General features: G+C 40.3%; 4 protein-coding genes across 5 annotated transcripts; 3 read left to right on the top strand and 1 right to left on the bottom strand.

The window, feature by feature from the left end:
- LOC104746631 (B-box domain protein 31-like) lies at positions 10,235-10,966 on the top strand. Its single transcript, XM_010468151.2, has one exon. It carries the CDS (start codon positions 10,340-10,342, stop codon positions 10,712-10,714), a length of 375 nt encoding a protein of 124 aa, XP_010466453.1. The 5' UTR covers positions 10,235-10,339; the 3' UTR covers positions 10,715-10,966.
- On the bottom strand, positions 11,202-13,786 carry LOC104746632 (zinc finger protein CONSTANS-LIKE 12-like). Of its 2 annotated transcripts, XM_010468153.1 has the most exons (7): positions 13,610-13,786; positions 12,698-13,340; positions 12,383-12,607; positions 12,258-12,300; positions 11,999-12,149; positions 11,722-11,873; positions 11,202-11,599 (listed from the first exon to the last, which is right to left on the bottom strand). In XM_010468153.1, the coding sequence occupies exons 2-6, from the start codon at positions 13,229-13,231 to the stop codon at positions 11,753-11,755; spliced, it is 1,074 nt and encodes a 357-aa protein (XP_010466455.1). In that variant the 5' UTR covers positions 13,232-13,340; positions 13,610-13,786; the 3' UTR covers positions 11,202-11,599; positions 11,722-11,752. The 2 variants fall into 2 exon arrangements, with proteins under 2 accessions (XP_010466455.1, XP_010466454.1); XM_010468152.1 differs by having other exon boundaries at positions 11,999-12,300.
- On the top strand, positions 15,068-16,009 carry LOC104746630 (cyclin-U1-1-like). Its single transcript, XM_010468150.2, has 2 exons — positions 15,068-15,537; positions 15,737-16,009. Exons 1-2 carry the CDS (start codon positions 15,152-15,154, stop codon positions 15,981-15,983), a joined length of 633 nt encoding a protein of 210 aa, XP_010466452.1. The 5' UTR covers positions 15,068-15,151; the 3' UTR covers positions 15,984-16,009.
- Positions 16,561-19,127, top strand: LOC104746629 (peroxisome biogenesis protein 22-like). The gene is made up of 8 exons (XM_010468149.2): positions 16,561-16,879; positions 17,184-17,441; positions 17,550-17,597; positions 17,754-17,810; positions 17,899-18,000; positions 18,361-18,426; positions 18,569-18,670; positions 18,749-19,127. The coding sequence occupies exons 1-8, from the start codon at positions 16,760-16,762 to the stop codon at positions 18,851-18,853; spliced, it is 858 nt and encodes a 285-aa protein (XP_010466451.1). The 5' UTR covers positions 16,561-16,759; the 3' UTR covers positions 18,854-19,127.

Here is a 19,511-nt window from a genome sequence, read left to right as displayed (position 1 = left end):
TTCTAGGTTTGGGTTCACTAGGTTTCTGTTGTAGATGTTTGGGATTGCATGTCTTGATTGATTATGTGAGTTAGTCAATTGTGTGTGGCATGAAGTCCTAGAACATCGTCTTCGAGCCGAGTGTGTGATTCCACGGTGAATTTATGTTTCTGTGTTATAATAGAAATTGTTTGCTTAGCCTTCTGTTCATGGTAGTGCAGATGGTTAGAGAGGATGCTGTGACTGGTCGAGGTCGTGGACGCGGACGTGGTCGCGGACGTGGTCGTGGTAGGGGTAGAGCCCCAGTGGTTAGTGAGACCGAGGACCAGAGTGTGACAGCTGAGGGTGTTGGCGAGTCGCAGGATGTTCCGGGGGATTCCGTGAGTGTGGCAGGAGGGGGCGGTATTGATGCTCCAGTGGCCGGTGATGCTAGGGTCCCGGGTGTGGGGGTCCCAGCGGGTGGAGTCCTTGGTACTGACGTTGTGGCTATGCTAGCACAGTTGTTGGAGCGGTTACCACCTGTGGTGCCGGCTCAGGCTCAGGTAGTGCCACCAGTGGTGGCGGAGGAGCGGCAGCCAGTGGCTGCGGATGTGGGAGTTCATGCTCGTTATCTCAGCATGTTGTCAGAGATGGGTAAGTTACGTACCGAGCAGTTTCCGGGAGGTGTGGATCCTACTGCTGCGGATGCGTGGAGGACGAGGGTGGAACGCAACTTCCATACCTTGAGATGTCCTGAGGAGTTCTGGGTGGACATAGGGGTCTACTTTTTGACTGGAGATGCTGAGTTGTGGTGGAGATCTGTGGCTGCTAGGAGAGTGCAGCGGGAGATGACTTGGGCTGACTTCGTTTTGGAGTTCAACCGCAAGTATTTTCCGAGAGAGGCATTGGATCGGTTGGAGGTGCAGTTCCTTCAGTTGTCTCAGGGGACACGGTCAGTGCGGGAGCTGGACTTGGAGTTCAGTCGACTTCTGTGTTATGGGGGTCGAGCTATGGAGCCTGAGGAGGCTCAGGTTAGGAGGTTTATGAGAGCTCTACGTGATGAGTTGAGAGTTCACTGTAGAGGGAGGTATTATGCTACGCGTGCAGAGTTGGTGGAGACTGCAGCAGAGATTGAGGAGGATATCCGGGCACAGTCAGTGCCGGTTGCTCCAGCAGTTCAGCCTAGTAAGGCTCAGCAGCAGGGTGGTTCTAGCAGGGGCGGTAGGCATGCTCAGGGAACCAAGAGGAAGTGGGAGGCTACGCAGAAGCCGAGTGGTGCGGGTTGCTTCGGGTGTGGGAGCAAGGATCACAGGGTTGCTAGTTGTCCCAAGAGGAGTGTTCCGACTGCGGGGCCTCGGGTATGTTATCACTGTAGGGAGACAGGGCACATTAGGCCTTTTTGTCCCAAGCTACAGCCGGCAGCAGTGGCAGCGTTGCAGCAGGTGCAGCCTGGAGGTCAGCAGGTGGCACGGATTGAGCAGGCGCCACGTGTTTACTCGACAGTAGAGACTGGTGGAACCAGTGCCGGGGCGATCACAGGTATAATTTCTGGTACTTAATCTTTGTGAATTTTTGTAGGGTCAGATTTTATGTTCCTGTGATAAATTGTTAGGTTCTCAACACATGAGGTTTGTGTAGGGACCTTGTTGGTGGGCGGGTTTAAGTCCCACGTTATGTTTGATTCTGGAGCTTCGCATAGCTTCATTACTCCAGAGTGTGCAGAGTGTGCGGGGATCAGCGGGGATCCTGGAGAGCGTGCAGGAGTTGTCAGAGTTGCGGGAGGCGAGTTCCTGAGAGTGATTGGACGAGCTAGAGGAATTGATATTCAGATCGCAGGAGAGTCGTGGCCAGCAGATTTGCTTATCAGTCCAGTGGAGCTGTATGATGTTATTCTCGGGATGGATTGGATGCATCGGCATATGGTGCATTTGGATTGCTATCGGGGTAGAGTGGAGTTTGAGCGTCCAGGAGGGAAGTTGGTTTTTCAGGGTATTAGACCGACTTCAGGGAGTCTCGTGATCTCAGCCATTCAGGCTGGGAAGATGATCGAGAAGGGCCGTGAGGCTTATCTGGTTACTATATCTATGCCAGAGTCAGTGGGGAAGTCTACGGTTAGCGGTATTCCAGTAGTGGAAGAGTTTGAGGATGTGTTTCAGTCTTTGCAGGGATTACCACCATCTCGGTCGGATCCTTTTACCATTGAACTGGAACCGGGGACGACACCGTTATCCAAGGCTCCTTACAGAATGGCTCCAGCAGAGATGGCAGAGCTGAAGAAGCAGCTAGAAGATTTGTTGAGTAAGGGATTCATCCGTCCTAGTGTATCACCGTGGGGAGCGCCGGTGTTGTTTGTGAAGAAGAAGGATGGGAGTTTCAGGTTGTGTATTGATTATCGGGGTTTGAACCGGGTCACTGTGAAGAACAAGTATCCTCTTCCTAGGATCGATGAGTTGTTGGATCAGTTGAGGGGTGCTACTTGGTTCTCCAAGGTAGATCTGGCGTCGGGTTATCATCAGATACCGATAGATGAGGCAGATGTGAGGAAGACTGCTTTCAGGACGAGATATGGGCACTATGAGTTTGTGGTGATGCCCTTCGGATTGACTAACGCGCCAGCAGCGTTTATGAGATTGATGAACAGTGTGTTTCAGGAGTTTCTGGATGTATCTGTCATCATTTTCATCGACGATATCCTGGTCTATTCTAAGAGTCCTGAGGAGCATGCAGTGCATTTGAGGGCAGTTATGGAGAAGCTGCGGGAGCAGAAGTTGTTTGCCAAGTTGAGCAAGTGTAGTTTTTGGCAGCGTGAGATAGGCTTTCTGGGTCACATTGTTTCTGTAGAGGGGGTTTCTGTAGATCCAGAGAAGATTCAGGCTATCAGAGATTGGCCTAGACCGCAGAATGCCACAGAGATCAGGAGTTTCCTTGGATTGGTAGGGTACTACAGGAGATTTGTGCAGGGGTTAGCAAGCAGAGCACATCCTATGACTAAGTTGACAGGGAAGGATGTTCCTTTTGTCTGGTCAGAAGAGTGTGAGGAAGGCTTTGCAAGCCTGAAGGAGATGTTGACTACTGCGCCAGTGTTGGCTTTGCCTGAGCAGGGAGAACCCTATGTGGTTTATACAGATGCATCTAGAGTTGGTTTGGGGTGTGTTCTGATGCAGCATGGGAAGGTGATTGCCTATGCTTCGCGGCAGTTGCGGGTGCATGAAGGCAACTATCCTACTCATGATTTGGAGATGGGTGCTGTAGTTTTTGCCCTGAAGATTTGGAGATCTTATCTTTATGGTGCAAAGGTACAGGTGTTTACAGATCATAAGAGCCTGAAGTATATATTCACTCAGCCTGAGCTGAATTTGAGACAGAGGCGGTGGATGGAGCTTGTGGCAGATTATGATTTGGAGATAGCCTATCATCCTGGTAAGGCTAACACGGTTGCAGATGCTCTGAGTCGGAAGAGGGTAGCTTCGGCTCAGGAGCAGGAGATGGAGTCTCTGGTAGGGGAGATCAGTGCTTTGAGCTTATGTGCTGTTTCACAGGAACCGTTGGGTTTGGAAGCAGTAGATAGAGCAGATCTTCTGAGTAGAGTGCGGTTGGCTCAGGAGAAGGATTTGGGGCTGGTGAATGCCTCTAAGGATGTGGATTCAGAGTATCAGGTCTCAGATAATGGTACTATCTTGGTGCACGGTCGTGTGTGTGTGCCCAAGGATGAGGAGTTGAGACAGGAGATTCTGAGAGAGGCTCATGCGAGCAAGTTATCCATTCATCTAGGAGCGACCAAGATGTACTGTGACCTCAAGAGGTACTATCATTGGGTCGAGATGAAGAAGGATGTGGCTAGTTGGGTTTCGAGGTGTGATGTGTGTCAGCTAGTGAAGGCTGAGCATCAGGTTCCTGGCGGGTTACTGAAGAGTTTACCCATTCCTGAGTGGAAGTGGGATATGATCACTATGGATTTTGTGGTGGGATTGCCAGTGTCACGGACCTTTGATGCTATTTGGGTCATTGTGGACCGGTTGACTAAGTCAGCACATTTTCTGGCCATTAAGAAGACTGATGGAGCAGCGGTCTTGGCTAAGAAGTATGTGAGGGAGATAGTCAGGTTGCATGGGGTGCCAGCGAGCATTGTATCTGATAGGGATTCTAAGTTCACTTCAGTGTTCTGGAAGGCATTTCAGGCAGAGATGGGCACTAAAGTGCATATGAGTACAGCTTATCATCCCCAGACTGATGGACAGTCAGAGAGGACGATCCAGACGCTGGAGGATTTGCTGGGGATGTGTGTGTTGGATTGGGGTGGCCATTGGGCAGATCACCTGAACCTGGTAAAGTTTGCTTACAACAACAGCTATCAGGCGAGAATTAAGATGGCTCCTTATGAGGCTTTGTATGGGAGGCCATGTCGTACACCATTATGCTGGACTCAGGTGGGGGAGAGGAGCATGTTTGGTGCTAGTTTTGCTCAGGATAGACAGAGGAGTTATGCAGATAGGAGGAGGAGAGATCTTGAGTTTCAGGTAGGAGACAGAGTGTACCTCAAGATGGCCATGTTGCGGGTTTTAGACTTTGGTGCCACTCATCACATAACCTCTGACTTAAGCAACCTCTCTCTTCATCAACCCTACAATGGTGGTGAGGAGGTGCTGATTGGTGATGGCTCTGGTTTGAAGATCACACACATTGGTTCCACATCTCTTTCTTCATCCTCTAATGCTTTAACTCTCAAAGATGTCCTTTGTGTTCCTCAAATACACAAAAATCTAATATTAGTCTATTGCTTATGCAATGCTAACCAAGTTTTGGTTCCCTTTTTCCCGGCATATTTTCAGGTGAAGGATCTCAGAACGGGGGTCCGCTTACTCCAAGGTTGAACTAGAGACGAGCTGTACGAGTGGCCACTTCTCTCTCCCTCACCATCATCCTATCTTACTTTCACCTCCACATCAATCAAACCAACTTTACAGGATTGGCATTCTCGTTTGGGTCATCCTTCCCTTCGTATTCTTAAGTTTATTATTTTTCAGTTTTCTTTACCTTTTTCTCCCTCTCAAATAAACTCTCTATGCAGAGATTGCTCCATTAATAAAAGTCACAAGTTATCTTTTTCTGATACCTCTATCTCTTCTTCTCGTCCCCTTGAAATTCTCTTTAGTGATGTTTGGACATCCCCCATTATATCCATTGATAACTACAAATACTACCTCATCTTTGTTGATCATCATACTCGATCCATATGGTTTTATCCACTAAAACTAAAATCTGATGTCAAACAAACCTTTATTCGTTTTAAAGCTCTTGTGGAAAACAGGTTTCAAACAAAAATTGGCACTTTCTTCTTTGATAATGGTGGTGAATATATAGCTCTTCGAGACTTTCTTTCTACTAATGGAATTACTCATCTCACCACACCTCCTCACATCCCTGAACACAATGGTCTCTCCGAATGGCGACACCGCCACATTCTTGAAACTGGCTTATCGCTTTTAAGCCATGCTTCTATCCCATCATCATACTGGCCCTATGCTCTGTCCACTGCCGTTTATCTCATTAATCGTATGCCAACACCTGTTCTCTCCAATAAATCCCCATATCAACAACTGTTTCAAATCGCTCCTAACTACACTAAACTCAAAACCTTCGGCTGTCTATGCTTTCCTTGGTTACGTCCTTATACCTCAAATAAACTTGAACCAAAATCCTCTCCGTGTATCTTTCTTGGTTATTCCTTAACTCAAAGTGCTTACCTTTGTTTAAACCCACAAACCGGCCGTATCTATGCTTCTCGACATGCTAAGTTCGATGAAACTTCCTTTCCCTTTACATCCCTTCCAGCTTCGCTTCATCATGATACACCAAACACTCCCATCATCTCTCATTACCCATACACTCTAGTGCCACTTGTTCCGCTTTCATCTCCTTCGCCACCGGAATCACCTTCGTCCTCTGGTCCTTCGCCGTCTCTCATGTCGGGTTCCTCGATTGATTCTGGATTACAAGCATCACCTCATACAGCTAATGAAGCCCACTCTGAAAGTCCGGCCCATTCTGATACGAATTCAGACCCAACCCATCATGTGTCTCCTAATCATACGGCCCAGTCTCCGAGTCCACCAACCTCTCCCTCGTCCTCCTCGACTACGCCTTCTTCATCCTCATCGCCGTCTGTCTTGCCGGTTCTGGCGGTGGTTGTTCTTCCAGCACCGGTGGTTGTTCTTCCAGCACCGGTGGTTGCTGTTCCACCTCCCCGACATACCATGGCCACACGTTCAAAATCGGGTATTGTCAAACCCAATATCAAGTACTCTCTCGCTGCCACACTTGCTCAATCCGATCTGGAACCGCAAACTTTTTCCGACGCTCTCAAAGATGATCGCTGGCGGGTTTCAATGTCTGACGAATTCAATTCTCAGGTTCTTCATAACACTTGAAATTTAGTTCCTCCCCCTCCTCCGCCTGTCAACGTCATAGGATGCAAGTGGGTCTACCGCACCAAATTCAAACCCGATGGCTCTGTTCATCGCTACAAATCTCGATTGGTTGCGAAGGGCTACAAGAAATAAGAGGGTCTCAACTACAATGAGACTTTTAGTCCCGTCATCAAGTCAACCACCATCCAAACTGTTCTCGACATTGCCGTTAAACTCGATTGGCCTATTCGTCAGCTCGACGTTAACAATGCATTTCTTCAAGGTACATTAACAGAGGATGTTTTCATGACTCAACCACTTGGTTTCATTGACAAGGATCGGCCACACTATGTCTGTCATCTCAAGAAAGCCTTGTACGGTCTCAAACAAGCTCCTAGAGCTTGGTACATGGAGCTCCGTAACTATCTTCTCTCAGTTGGTTTTACAAATTTGTTGGTTGACACTTCACTCTTTATTCTAAAGAAAGGTACATCTTATGTCTACATGTTAATTTATGTTGATGACATCTTAGTCACAGGAAGTGATCATCGTCTTGTTTAAGCCACTCTCAACTCTTTGGCTGATCGGTTTTCCGTCAAGGATCATGAGGAACTCTCCTATTTTCTGGGTATTGAAGCCAAACGAGTCTCCACTGGTCTTCATCTCTCTCAATGACGCTACATTCTTGATCTCTTGTCTCGTCACAACATGCTCCATGCTAAGCCTGCTACTACCCCTATGGCTACATCACCGAAACTGGCGTTGAACTCCAGTATCAAACTATCTGATGGAACAGAGTATCGTCGTGTTGTGGGCAGTCTCCAATACTTAGCTTTCACTCGTCCTGATATTTCTTTTGCCGTCAACAAGCTCTCTCAGTTCATGCACTCGCCAACGACCGATCATTGGCAAACAGCTAAGCGTGTATTACGATATTTCGCCGGAACACCTACTCATGGTATTTTTCTTGCTCGCAACACTCCACTCTCTCTTCATGCCTACTCGGACTCTGATTGCGCGGGTGATGTAGATGACTTTGTTTTTACCAACGCTTACGTTGTCTACATCGGTCAGAACCCCATCTCTTGGTCTTCCAAAAAGCAGAAAGGTGTAGCTCGCTCCTCCACAGAAGCAGAATACCGAGCTGTCACAAACACTTCTTCTGAGTTAACATGGATATGTTCCCTTCTTACTGAACTTGGTGTCTCTTTTATTGCTGCTCTTGTCATTTATTGTGACAATATTGGCGCCACATACCTCTGCGCTAACCCTGTCTTTCATTCCCGCATGAAGCATATTGCAATGGATTATCACTTCATTAGAAATCAAATTCAAGCTGGTCACCTACGAGTCAAACACATCTCCACCAAGGATCAACTTGCCGATACTCTAACTAAACCGCTTTCACGCACCACTTTTCAGTATCTCACGTCCAAGATTGGAGTTCACAAGACCCCTCCATCTTGAGGGGGCGTATCAAGGATCAATCAAGAATCAATCAAGAATCAATCAAAAATATGTTAAGGATCATCATATCATCTATTTATGTCAACTGTATATTCTGTAATTAGAGAATATGTTAAGGATCATCATATCATCTATTTATGTCAACTGTATATTATGTAATTAGACTTCTCTATAACTTCTTTCCTGTATAAATAGAGAGTAAAACATTGTAATATATTCATTCACTCAATATACAAATCATTCTCTATAAAAAGACTTATATTTCTCTTCTGTTTATCATTTTCTCTTTTTTTTTTGTTCAAGGTCTTTATATATTCTATATTTTATTATTTCGTATAATAGATTCTCATTGTTTGTTGCTAAATAATAGATCGTTTTGGTCTTTTACTTATGTTTCAGAGATTTCTAAGCATTCTTCCTTCAGACCATCTAACAAACTCAAGATTTCAAGGTGGGAACATATGTTTTTGTATTTTTGCTTCACCTAAAATTTATTTTATTGTTGCCTCACTCATAAAATATCATTTTTCCAAAAAAAATAAAAACCCCGTCAATTTGATTCACTATTTCCAAATTTTCGCCGTATCAAAGCAAGATTAAAGCCATAAAAAGGAACAACTACTCTAGTTGAACAAGCATGGGAAATACCTACCGAAACTATATGGCGCGTCTCTAATTAATAATCAACGTTTTGATTTGTTCGGATTAGTCTTTAATATCAAACATGTGGTGTGGAAGAATCTAAATAACATTAAATATCATTCAAGACATTTAATTTGTGATTATTATATACTCTACACTTATCTCTATCTTCACGTAAATTTTTTTGTAGTTTATAGAATTTAAGTTAACGAAATGTATAACTCCGTCGTCATTACATGTCTACACGATGGCGACGGATATCATATGTTGCCTATGCTTCATATTTAAACGATAAAATATATTTTAGCAATCTATTTATGTTAACACTAAACATTTGTAATAGCTATCTTATTATTTTGATTAGAGAGATGTAATGATATAGATTTCGAACATGGATGTCTTTAACTCTCACTACTTTGCCTAATGAAGGATTCAAACGAGTGGTCTTCAAATAATTATTTTATCTTCTCTTTTAAGAATTGGTGTATGTGTTAATTAAGTTGTTTTCACAATGGGTTAATATAATAAACTTACACTATAATTGAGATGGAACAAAGGGGACTTCAATTGTATGGTTCACATTCAAAGCTTTTTCAGGATGTATATTGTAGTTTATACAATTTTAACCCCCAAAAAAAGTAACATTTTTGTGGTGTATAATTCACACACGCACATCTAAATTTGAATACAAGTCATAACATAGTATACAAAAGCATGGTTTACGAATAATGTGATGTTAACTACAAAACCGAACATTGTGATGTTAAAATGCTTTTTGAGTACTAACTTATATATATATATATACATACTTTAATCCTTACTAGTAAATCAATCACACGCAATGTATAGCACCTCTAATAAATTAATAATAATCAAACCATTTAAAATTAACTGTAGTATTTGGAATTCGTGGGGTAGCTTTCACTAATTAAAAAAACAAAACAAACAAAATCTTTAAATGTGAACCATACAAGCTAAGTGAAGTCCTTTTTGCTTGTTGTGATAGTAAGCTTATATAATTAAATAAACGTTGACTGATTAACCACCACACAATGGCTCCCAAAGACAACTAATAACACAGATATTGATACAACCCCTAAATTCTAGCCGTTTCTTATGCTTTACCCCCCTTATCCTCCACTAATCTCATTTGTACCATCTTTCATTTTTCTTCTTACATCTTTTTTGATAAAATTTTCTCACAATTCTTAAACATAAGAACAGATGGTGCACAACAAAAAAAGCAGATTTTTGGTCAGACTAATTTAGAACCTTAAATATAATGCAAAGCCTCAAAATGTATACTGTTTACCTTGGAAAAAAATGAGATAACTACACGATTAGCTATGTTTTGGCTTTGGAAATCATAATAGATTGATGGTTAGTCAACTTTTTTGTACCTTTTGGTGCTTCTGTTTAAATTTATAAATCCTCAATAATTTGGATTTTCTCGTACATCGTAATCATTTTACAGACATTACGATATAATACTACAAACTAACATCATATCAATGATTCATATTGAAGTGGTGGGTGATGAGAGTCGTAGTACATGAGTTTTGTTTCGAAACTTGAATATGCATCCAAAAAATATGAGGACGATAAAATTGCTTGGAGGAGAAACGTTTTCATCATGACTATGTTACCCCTATTAAGGGCATTTACGTCAAAATAAAAGGGCAAGATTCATCCACGTGTACAACAAACAACAACAATACCACAACACAAATAATTTAATTTCCTATATAAAATGTGCAACGTTTCTCCTACTTACAAATCTTTCCTTCCACAATCACCACCACAACCACAAGAACAAACAAGAAAGAGAGAGAAAGAGAAAGAGAAAGAGCAAAGTTTGAGAAAAAATGTGTAGAGGTTTGAATGAAGAAGAGAGCAGAAGAAGAAGCGACGGAGGAGGAGGAGGTTGCCGGAGTCTCTGCACGACTCCGAGTGTTCCGGTGAGATGTGAGCTTTGTAGCGGAGACGCCTACGTGTTCTGTGAGGCTGACTCGGCGTTTCTTTGTAGGAAATGTGACCGGTGGGTTCACGGAGCGAATTTTCTAGCTTGGAGACACGTGAGGCGCGTGCTATGCACTTCTTGTCAGAAACTCACGCGCCGGTGCCTCGTCGGAGATCACGACATCCACGTTGTTTCACCGTCGGCGACGACGACCGTGGAGGATAGAAGTGAACAAGTTAGTAGCAATGATCATGATGAGGTTCCGTTTGTGTTTCTCTGATATTTAGTTTTTTTTTTGGTGCAAGATATAAATATTCCTAGGGTTTTTATGCAATTTTTTTCTGTTAAGAAAAAATCTGGGAAATTTAGTTTATGAAGCTTAGAATTTTATTGGCTTAAAATAGCAAAAACAAAAAAAAAACAAAAAAAAGATATCTGCAATAGAAAGGAAAGAAAGAAGGATAGTTTGTTACTGAGTTTATTCTTCGAATCTTTTGTTATTTTCTACTATATATGCAGCGTTTGTAAACCACATGCAAAGAACAAAAGTGTTCCATAAAAAATTGCTACAAAAAAAAAAAAAAGTCATTAAACTCAATGTTGAAGCAGGAATTAATCAGAGCGGCATATGGATATGAAATCTCTTGTTTGGCATTTTGTTAGAATTAATGATATATATACAAGAACTATAGTAACTAAACTTTTTCACAAGTGAAATATCTTCTTAATACAGTGATAGAAATTAGTGTTATGGCTTCTTCAGCCTTCAGCTAATTAACTCACTAATCAAGTAATTTTAGGAAATTGGTGTTATGGCTTCTTCAGCCTTCAGCCTAAAGAACTAGTTTCCTTAATAGCCTTGAAGCACGTTAAGCGCGTGCTATGTATACAGCCTTTATACAGACAAAAGAATGAAGCAGGTTGTAATCACTGCTACTTTATTCATGAAAAAGTAATCTGGGGAACTTATTTGGAAAATGTGAATTAGGATTTTTCCTATTATTAAAGGAAAACAAAAATCCCATAAACGGGTAAAAGATTCAAAAACAGAGGAGATTTGTTATTTACGATATTTTAACCATTTTGGCTTCCACCATCTTCGTTCTGTTTCTTCTCCAACGTTCCCATGCCTCAACATGTTGATTTCTTCGATTCATAAAAGACACTGTACACAATAAGACAAAATATTACATTACTTTACCGACAAGGAACTGTTTTTACCAACCTTATCATCATCATGATGAAGCATGATTTGTCTCTGTTTGTGGAAAGAAGAAGCAACTTTACATTTCTATTTTTGTATAGTAGTCATTGGTTATTAGACGGGAGATGATGGGTCATAGTCATAATTGTCGCCAGCTTTCACAAATCTTCCTTTCACTCTTTTTCTCGTGTCAGCTCTAGCTTTGCGAGATGCATATCGAATCTGTTTCCCAAAACTACAATTCAAAACAAATATATAAAACATGATTTTAAAAACATCCTATCTAATTAAGTTTGGTATGAACTCTGTTTTTGTAACCATTTTTTAATAAAAGAATAAAAGTTTTATAATAAAACTTACGTGCGCTTTAATCTCTTCTCCTTGTATCTCAACTTAGCCTGGTCCCTTGCTTGTGGACAACGATGTTCAAGATTTGATTCCCATGGCGCTTCACTCATTATAAACCCTGGAGTCATCCCACAATCCTGGTAATCCGCTGCGCTGGTTTCACCTGTGACGTTGGAGATGGTAAGTGACATGGTCGGATGGATTTGTCCGAACAAGACAGGTGATGGAGGAAGAGCAAGTCCAGTAGTGTTGATGTTCATCTGAAACGGACCTGACTGATAGCTCGTGTAATCTTGTTGTCCAGGTGATGCTGTCTGAAAACAGAATATAACTCAATTTTCATAATAGAGTTTTCTTGAGGTATTCGAAACTCCAACAACAAAATGCTAAAGAGACCTCTAAAGCCTTGTCTATAATAGTAAAGTTTGAGGCGCGCGCGGTAACGGTTGTGTTATCCTTGTCGATCAATAGGCAATTTGGTACCGTATGGTCTGGTTCTATGTGTTCTTCTGATGAGCATCCGATGATATCATCTCCAACGTCAAAGTTTAACGGCGCATTATCCAGATTTAGCTCTTCGCATAGATCTTCTTCAAGTTCAAGAAACAAATCAGGACATCCCTGGAAACACTCAAACACACACACACATAAATGAGAACTGCATTGTCCATCAAGAACTTATAAAACGAGTTTAATTCCTCTATATAGTACCTTAGATTCCATGCAAAAGAAAGATGATTGATCACTGAGATTCTGAGTGTAACTGATGTTGTGTGGCACCATGGAATAAGAGGAAGCGATCAAACCATCTAATTCGTTGAATTTCGCCATTCCGAACACGTCATTGTTGGGGCCATTCAAGGGAAAAGAACCAACGAAAGGACTAACCAAACCAGACACAGAAGGTTCAAGAATGGAAGACCACATTCTGACAAAATCTGTCGGAGAAGGACAACCAGAGAAAGGGTTCAAGCTCTGAAGTCTATGTCCTAACACCGAGCAGTTGCTTGCATGCCAGTGACAACCTTGGCAGTACGAAACCTTATCGTCAAGACAGCGAATTATGGCTGGCTGTGAGTAGCATTTCTGGCAGATCAAAGAACGTGTGTGCCTATGAGACAGAGGATTCGCTGAGTGTACATGGACGTCGCAGTTTAGGCATAGTTTAGCCAAATCGGATTTGCAATAAATCACTGCTTGTGCGGTTGCACAGTGGTCACACTTTGGCTCCATACTTAGAGACATGATGATGATTGATGAACAAAATAATTTTGTAAAATTAAGGAAAATGTATAGAGAATCAGACGTTTAATTTTTTTTGGTATTTGACGATCAGTAAACACACGAAAGAATCCTGCACGTAGGTCAAAGATTATTCATGAACATTTCAGAGCTAGCTCAGAATTAAATCTTGGAAAAAAAATGATCAATTTGGGATTTCAGATCGTAGCAATATGGATGCATGATGGGGTTTTGTGTTTTAAATTTAACAAATGTCGTATAATAATTTGTTACGTTTCAAAGATAAGCGCATGTAAAGTTGTGTGTGTGTTTTTGTAGTTAGATGTGAATTGTAATCATTGTTACGCTTTTGAAAGCTTCTGTGGAGGAAGATGCACTCACTTGATTGGTAAACCGAGATCGATTAGTCCGATTCACAACCTTGGTAAAATGTAGAAAAACTCGAAAAGCCGATAAGGGAAGATTACAAAACGAAACAGATTACAATCTATGAACAATTTTTTTTTTACGAATCGAATGAGAATGCAAAGAACGAAAGAGAGTCTTTACAGTGGTGTGCGAATCACGTAGAAGAAGGTGTGTGTGTGAGAAGAAAGAGAGGTAGGGTTGATCTGTATTTATACCTAGTGAAAACGTGTGCTCACGCGGTGGAAAAATCCACGTGGTGTAATAACGAGCCGTCATGTGAATTTTATATGAAAACATGCATATTAATGATAATTCGATCGTCGTCATTCGTCAAGGCTTATCTGATTTTTTCTTTGCTCGATAGATTTTGTTCTCTCTGTGGCAAACCTTAAAACTCGTTCTTTCGGGTCGATACTATTACTAATTACTATAATTAGTTACTTGTGTGATTTCCAAGAATTTTCTTGATATCGTTTTAAACGCGTAAGCAATGCTTTATTACATGTCTTAATTACTTAATATTAAGGCACGTTTTTATTTATTTAAAACATCGATATTATATAGTTAGGGTACATTTTCTTAACTAGTTTGAAAGATACTATCAGTTGTTATGAGTTGTAACTTGTAAGATGTCTTTTGGTATCCCTAACATTTGATATGTATAGATGTAGTTGTGACATGTGAGTTAATGAATTAGGCCACATCAACATCTATATTATCATCGATCTAAACAGTTTAACACATGTTTTAATTATTGATATAATGAGCCATGTATAGTAACTATTAAAATATTTAATTTCTTAACTAGTTTGAACTTTGAAGGGCTCTATCTATAGTTGACTCTTGAATAGCGAAATTTGTTTTTTTAAATAGAATTTCTAACTTTTGATCAGGCCGTCCTGAAATTTTGGGATCCCAACCCGTAAAGAAATCACAATCTATTTCATAAGAAGTTGATTTTAAAAGAGAATTCTCTGAAATTTGAACTAGCTAGCTAGTGATCTCGTATGTCTTTTTACATAATTAATCCTCACTCCTCAGTAACGCGTATGTATGCCTTTTTTAAATAAGTAGGTATCTAACATTAGTATATATCTATATTTAGTGTTTACTTCAAGATAATAATAGGATTATAATGCCAGTATCTATAATACAGTTTGTGTACTTCCCCAACGAGAAAATTATGGACGAAGACTCGCAAAATCTTTTGGTAAAAAAAAAAGAATATGAATAGGAATATCGAATGTGAATCTTATTATTTGTTTGCGAAAAATAAAGCTATTTGTTTTACAACATATTTAATAATTGCTCAAGGTAATATACAAAAATCATCAGAATCCTATCTTCTCGCGAAGAGACACGTGTCAAGCCTAACTCACAAGCTGGTTCAAAGTCAGACGTATCCCCACGTAACATTTTAAGCTCATCGTATCTCCACCACCCAATCAACAAGACAATACCCAAAACGAACGATACAAAATATGGCCCATTAACGAGAGAATTGAAGGCGAACCCATGTTAACCGCAGCCGGAGACGATGAACTTGACCCGGTCGTGGGACCAGAGCCGCCAACGGAAGCAGCCACTCCAAGAGTGCTGACTATAATCTCCCACGTGATGGAGAAGCTCGTGGCACGGAACGAGTGGTTAACTAAGCAAACTAAGGGATTCGGGAAGAGCTTGGAGGCGTTTCACGGCGTGAGAGCACCGAGCATAACTATAGCAAAGTACCTTGAGAGGATATATAAGTACACAAAATGTAGCCCGTCGTGTTTCGTTGTCGGGTATGTGTACATAGACCGGTTGGCTCATAAGTATCCTGGTTCTTTGGTTGTATCCTTGAATGTTCATAGACTCCTCGTCACTTGTGTCATGATTGCTTCGAAGATACTAGACGACGTGTAAGTAATTAACCCTTTCTTGATTTTTTTTTTATATCGTGAATTATATTAGACTGACTATAAAACTGTCTGTAGTTGTGTGTCTTAACTAATTTACAAATTGAAAAGATACATTTCATATCTAACCAACATAAACTGATGACAAACTTTGTTACCTAGGTTAAGTGCCACTTTTAACTACCTAATTTCATCTTCACAGGCATTACAACAATGAGTTCTATGCTCGGGTTGGAGGCGTGACCAATGCGGACTTAAACAAAATGGAGTTGGAGCTTCTCTTCCTCCTTGACTTCAGAGTGACAGTGAGTTTTAGAGTTTTCGAAAGCTATTGCTTCCACCTCGAAAAAGAGATGCTACTAAACGGCGACGCTTCTTCCCTCAAAGATAGTAGACCAATGCAAGAGAGTCTTTCCTCTACATCATCTTTATCAACTATATATGTTTGATATATATATACAAACTTTTTTCTATATCTTTTAACTGAACACGTCTGGTTGTCGGAAAAAGTTTACCAACTGGCTTACAGATTTATATTTTTCATTTTAAAAAGAAAACGTTTCAAATTCGTGCTACAAAACCTAATCTGTACAACTGATTGATGTATACTACACCAGGACTAAGATTCATAATGTAAAACGCTTAAATTTGAATAGTTTGTAAAATTTCAACTAATGGAAACAAGCCTTTTCTTCACTTTTCACATATGGTTTTCGTTCTACATATTCATGTCTCTATTACATTATATTCACGTATAAAGCTATACTCCTTGATGGCTTAAGTATCAAACAACAACAAATCGAAACCCAATTCTAGTTTCCTTATTTCCTTACACCTCAGATTGTCTCTTTGGTTCATCGTGTGAAACAACTTAAAAAATATTCATATCACAAGAAAACAAAACGCACCGTTTCGTTGCTTTAAACGCTAGATGATCAAATCCATCGCACCCTAAGTTACAAACCATGGTCTCACATCCTTATATACCGTCACGTGTAAAAACATACACGTGTCCTTACAACTTTGACTTGGCCTAGTTGTTGTGTTCTTCTTCTTTCTCCTATGCTTGTCGAGAACAGTGCCTCCTATCGTTTCTTCTGCGATATCTTAAAAAAAAAGCTTCAAGCTTTAAGAATCAAATCTCATAGTCTCGGATTCTCGTTTTCAAAACGACGACGTAGTTTGGTAATCTGGGTTGTGAAGGAAACGTGAGAGACTACTACTAATGGCGGAATCGTCGTCGCCGTCGCCTACTGAAGAGATCGTTCGGTTGATTAAGCGTTTAAGCGCTTACGTTGCTTTCAAAATGTCAAGCCTTTTCTCAACTACATCGATTCGAAATCTGGTTTTTTAATTTCTCGATCCCTCTCTCTCATTTACTCTGTTTCTGTATCGGATCTGGGTTTGGGAATTGAATCCAATTTCGACTCTGATTAGTTCAATTAGGGATTTTTGCAATTGAATCTTCAAAATTGATGAATTTGATTACCTAATGTTACGATTCAGCTCAAATTTGAGTGATTTAGCTGTTTGGGTAGAAAAAAGTATTCATCTTTGGAGTTAATTGGCAATTGGGTATGGTTAGAGTTGAAAAAAGTATCGAACTTTTGAATTTGTTATGTAAGTTGAATTGTTATCATTGTGATTAGGATTCAAGATCGATTGGAGCGATTGCGGGGCTTGCGATTGCGGTGATATTTACGTGGAGGGCGATAAGAACGCCAGGGGAACAACGGCAAAGAAGGCAGCCTAAGCGGAGGATGCAATCTGCTGAAACGTCTAGTGCTGCTGCTGCTGCTGCTGCTGCTCAGTCGAATCTAGGTTCGGTACCTCCTGAGGTTTCTTTGCCTCATGAGGATGATAATGCGGTGCAAGATGTTGTTGATCAGTTCTTTCAACCTGTTAAAGTAAACATTCTTTTTTTCTCTATACAGTTCTGAACTATTGTGTTTACACTTTACAGTATTGTTTACTTTGTTCTGTGTTAATTTAGAATTCATGTTTTGTTTTTGCAGCCTACTTTGGGGCAAATAGTTAGGCAGAAGCTTAGTGAAGGAAGGAAGGTAATTTGCATTTCAGCATTGATAGAATTTATCTTCTGATGATGTATTTTCTCTGAGCTGCGGATAGTCTTTGACGATGTTTAAGCACCGTATTGAAGCACTAGGTCAGGTTCATTATTGTGTTGAGCTTCACCCTTGTCTAATATGCATTTGTAGGTAACATGCCGTCTTCTTGGAGTGATTCTTGAGGAAACAAGTCCAGAAGAACTCCAAGTAAATAATATTTCCTTTTGTTTGACATTCATTTGAATATTGCAGTATGCGTCTGTTCTGTATCTGACTCAAAGCATTTTTTTTGCAGAAACAAGCAACAGTGAGATCATCTGTTTTGGAAGTTCTCCTAGAGATTACAAAGTTTAGTGATTTATATCTCATGGAAAGAGTTCTTGACGATGAAAGCGAAGTGAGCATTAACTTCTTTTTCAGTCAATGTTCCCTCTTATTCGTGTTCTTTTGTTGGCCTTCGTGTTGGTAGCATGTCATAGCATACTGATTGTGGTTATCACTAAACATGGTTTGCTTTTAATTAGGGCAATGGGTCATAACATGGATATTTGTGTAGATAAGAATTGAGAAATGGATACTGTTTGATTAGAAAGATTCTTAATCACATGTCTTTACATTATGAGAGGAAGATAGCTGAGTTCATTGGTACAACTAAATGCTTGAGAAGTTTGTGCCTTTTTGTAATATTTTCCGGTTGGAACAAGTGGTTTTATCATCAGTATTTTCTGAAACTCACATTTTGAGCTCTATTATGCAGGCCAAAGTTCTAGAGGCTTTAGAAAGTGCAGGCGTTTTCACATCTGGTGGTTTGGTCGAAGAAAAGGTATTCAATTCAGCCTTTCTTCGACAGTCTTGTATCAAAGCATGGCTTATCAAAATTTATCTGTCCTCAACCATGCAAAACACTAGTGGAATGGTTTTGACAAAGTGCCAAGAATAACAATTCTGTAAACATGAAACTGCAGGTCCTCTTTTGTAGTACAGAGATCGGAAGAACTTCATTTGTCAGACAGCTAGAACCTGACTGGCATATCGATACAAACCCAGAAATCAGCACACAACTAGCTGTAAAGTCTTTTGCTTGTTTACTCATTTTTCATTCTCATGTTGCTTCTTTAGTTGACTGATATCTCTCTTAATTGCAGAGGTTCATCAAATATCAGCTTCACGTGGCTGCAGTGAAACCAGAGCGAATAGCTCCGAATGTGTTCACCTCGCAGTCGATAGAACAGTTCTTTGGATGTGTTTGATGTCAAAGGAAAAGAGAGGTGAAAGATATACGTTGTCTTGAGTCCTGACTTCAGCATCATTGATCGAGTGTGTCTCTTAGGCTGAAACTTGTTTTTCTCTTTTTCTTTTATTGTGTCTAAATTAAAAGCTTGATATATCTGCGAGTTAGATATTACTGCGAGTGCCTCTGTGAAAGTATCCATCCAAGTTTGTAATTTTTGTATTAGCAACTTAGCACAAGTCTCTTACGGAAATAAACAAAAGTCGCGTTATTTGACAAGTGTTTTATGATTAGTATTTCTACACAAATGCTTGAAGAGACTAGTACATTTTCTTGGCTTTGATTCTTTTGGATTTTAATTTTTATTATTAAGTAAAACTTCATATAATTGATTATGTGAAAACAGTGGATTTGTGGGTATTAAGAAAAGGCAGAACCAAAGACGTGTAATACGATCAAGTGTGTAATAAGACGTGATACCTTATGTTAGAAGACGCGTATGTGTGTGCATACAACAACTTCATCATAGTGCATTTCTAATGAAAAAGTTTATTGAAATTTTAGTCGGTGGTTAGTCCAATTAATAAAATTGGTATTACAAACAAACTTAGGAGTAAACACTGTAAAACACGAAATTCCTAATTTAAAAAGTTTGTGGTCCTAATAAAAAAGACACA

Source organism: Camelina sativa, chromosome 15 (genome assembly GCF_000633955.1).
Source record: "Camelina sativa cultivar DH55 chromosome 15, Cs, whole genome shotgun sequence".
Classification (NCBI taxonomy): Eukaryota; Viridiplantae; Streptophyta; class Magnoliopsida; order Brassicales; family Brassicaceae; genus Camelina; species Camelina sativa.
The sequence above is the reverse complement of the archived record's forward strand: the minus strand, read 5'-3'. Positions and strand labels throughout refer to the sequence as shown.

What these genes read in the sequence shown, in the direction of transcription:
- LOC104746631 (XM_010468151.2), top strand. Translation starts at nt 10,340, where the DNA reads ATGTGTAGAGGTTTGAATGAAGAAGAGAGCAGAAGAAGAAGCGACGGA.
- LOC104746632 (XM_010468152.1), bottom strand. Translation starts at nt 13,231, where the DNA reads ATGTCTCTAAGTATGGAGCCAAAGTGTGACCACTGTGCAACCGCACAA. An exon ending in TTATAGACAAGGCTTTAGAG is followed by an intron (nt 12,301 to 12,382) that starts GTCTCTTTAGCA and finishes TTCTGTTTTCAG; the next exon opens with ACAGCATCACCTGGACAACA. An exon ending in GAGAAGAGATTAAAGCGCAC is followed by an intron (nt 11,874 to 11,998) that starts GTAAGTTTTATT and finishes TTTGAATTGTAG; the next exon opens with TTTTGGGAAACAGATTCGAT.
- LOC104746630 (XM_010468150.2), top strand. Translation starts at nt 15,152, where the DNA reads ATGTTAACCGCAGCCGGAGACGATGAACTTGACCCGGTCGTGGGACCA. An exon ending in TCGAAGATACTAGACGACGT is followed by an intron (nt 15,538 to 15,736) that starts GTAAGTAATTAA and finishes TCATCTTCACAG; the next exon opens with GCATTACAACAATGAGTTCT.
- LOC104746629 (XM_010468149.2), top strand. Translation starts at nt 16,760, where the DNA reads ATGGCGGAATCGTCGTCGCCGTCGCCTACTGAAGAGATCGTTCGGTTG. An exon ending in AGCTTAGTGAAGGAAGGAAG is followed by an intron (nt 17,598 to 17,753) that starts GTAATTTGCATT and finishes ATGCATTTGTAG; the next exon opens with GTAACATGCCGTCTTCTTGG. An exon ending in AAATCAGCACACAACTAGCT is followed by an intron (nt 18,671 to 18,748) that starts GTAAAGTCTTTT and finishes TCTTAATTGCAG; the next exon opens with AGGTTCATCAAATATCAGCT.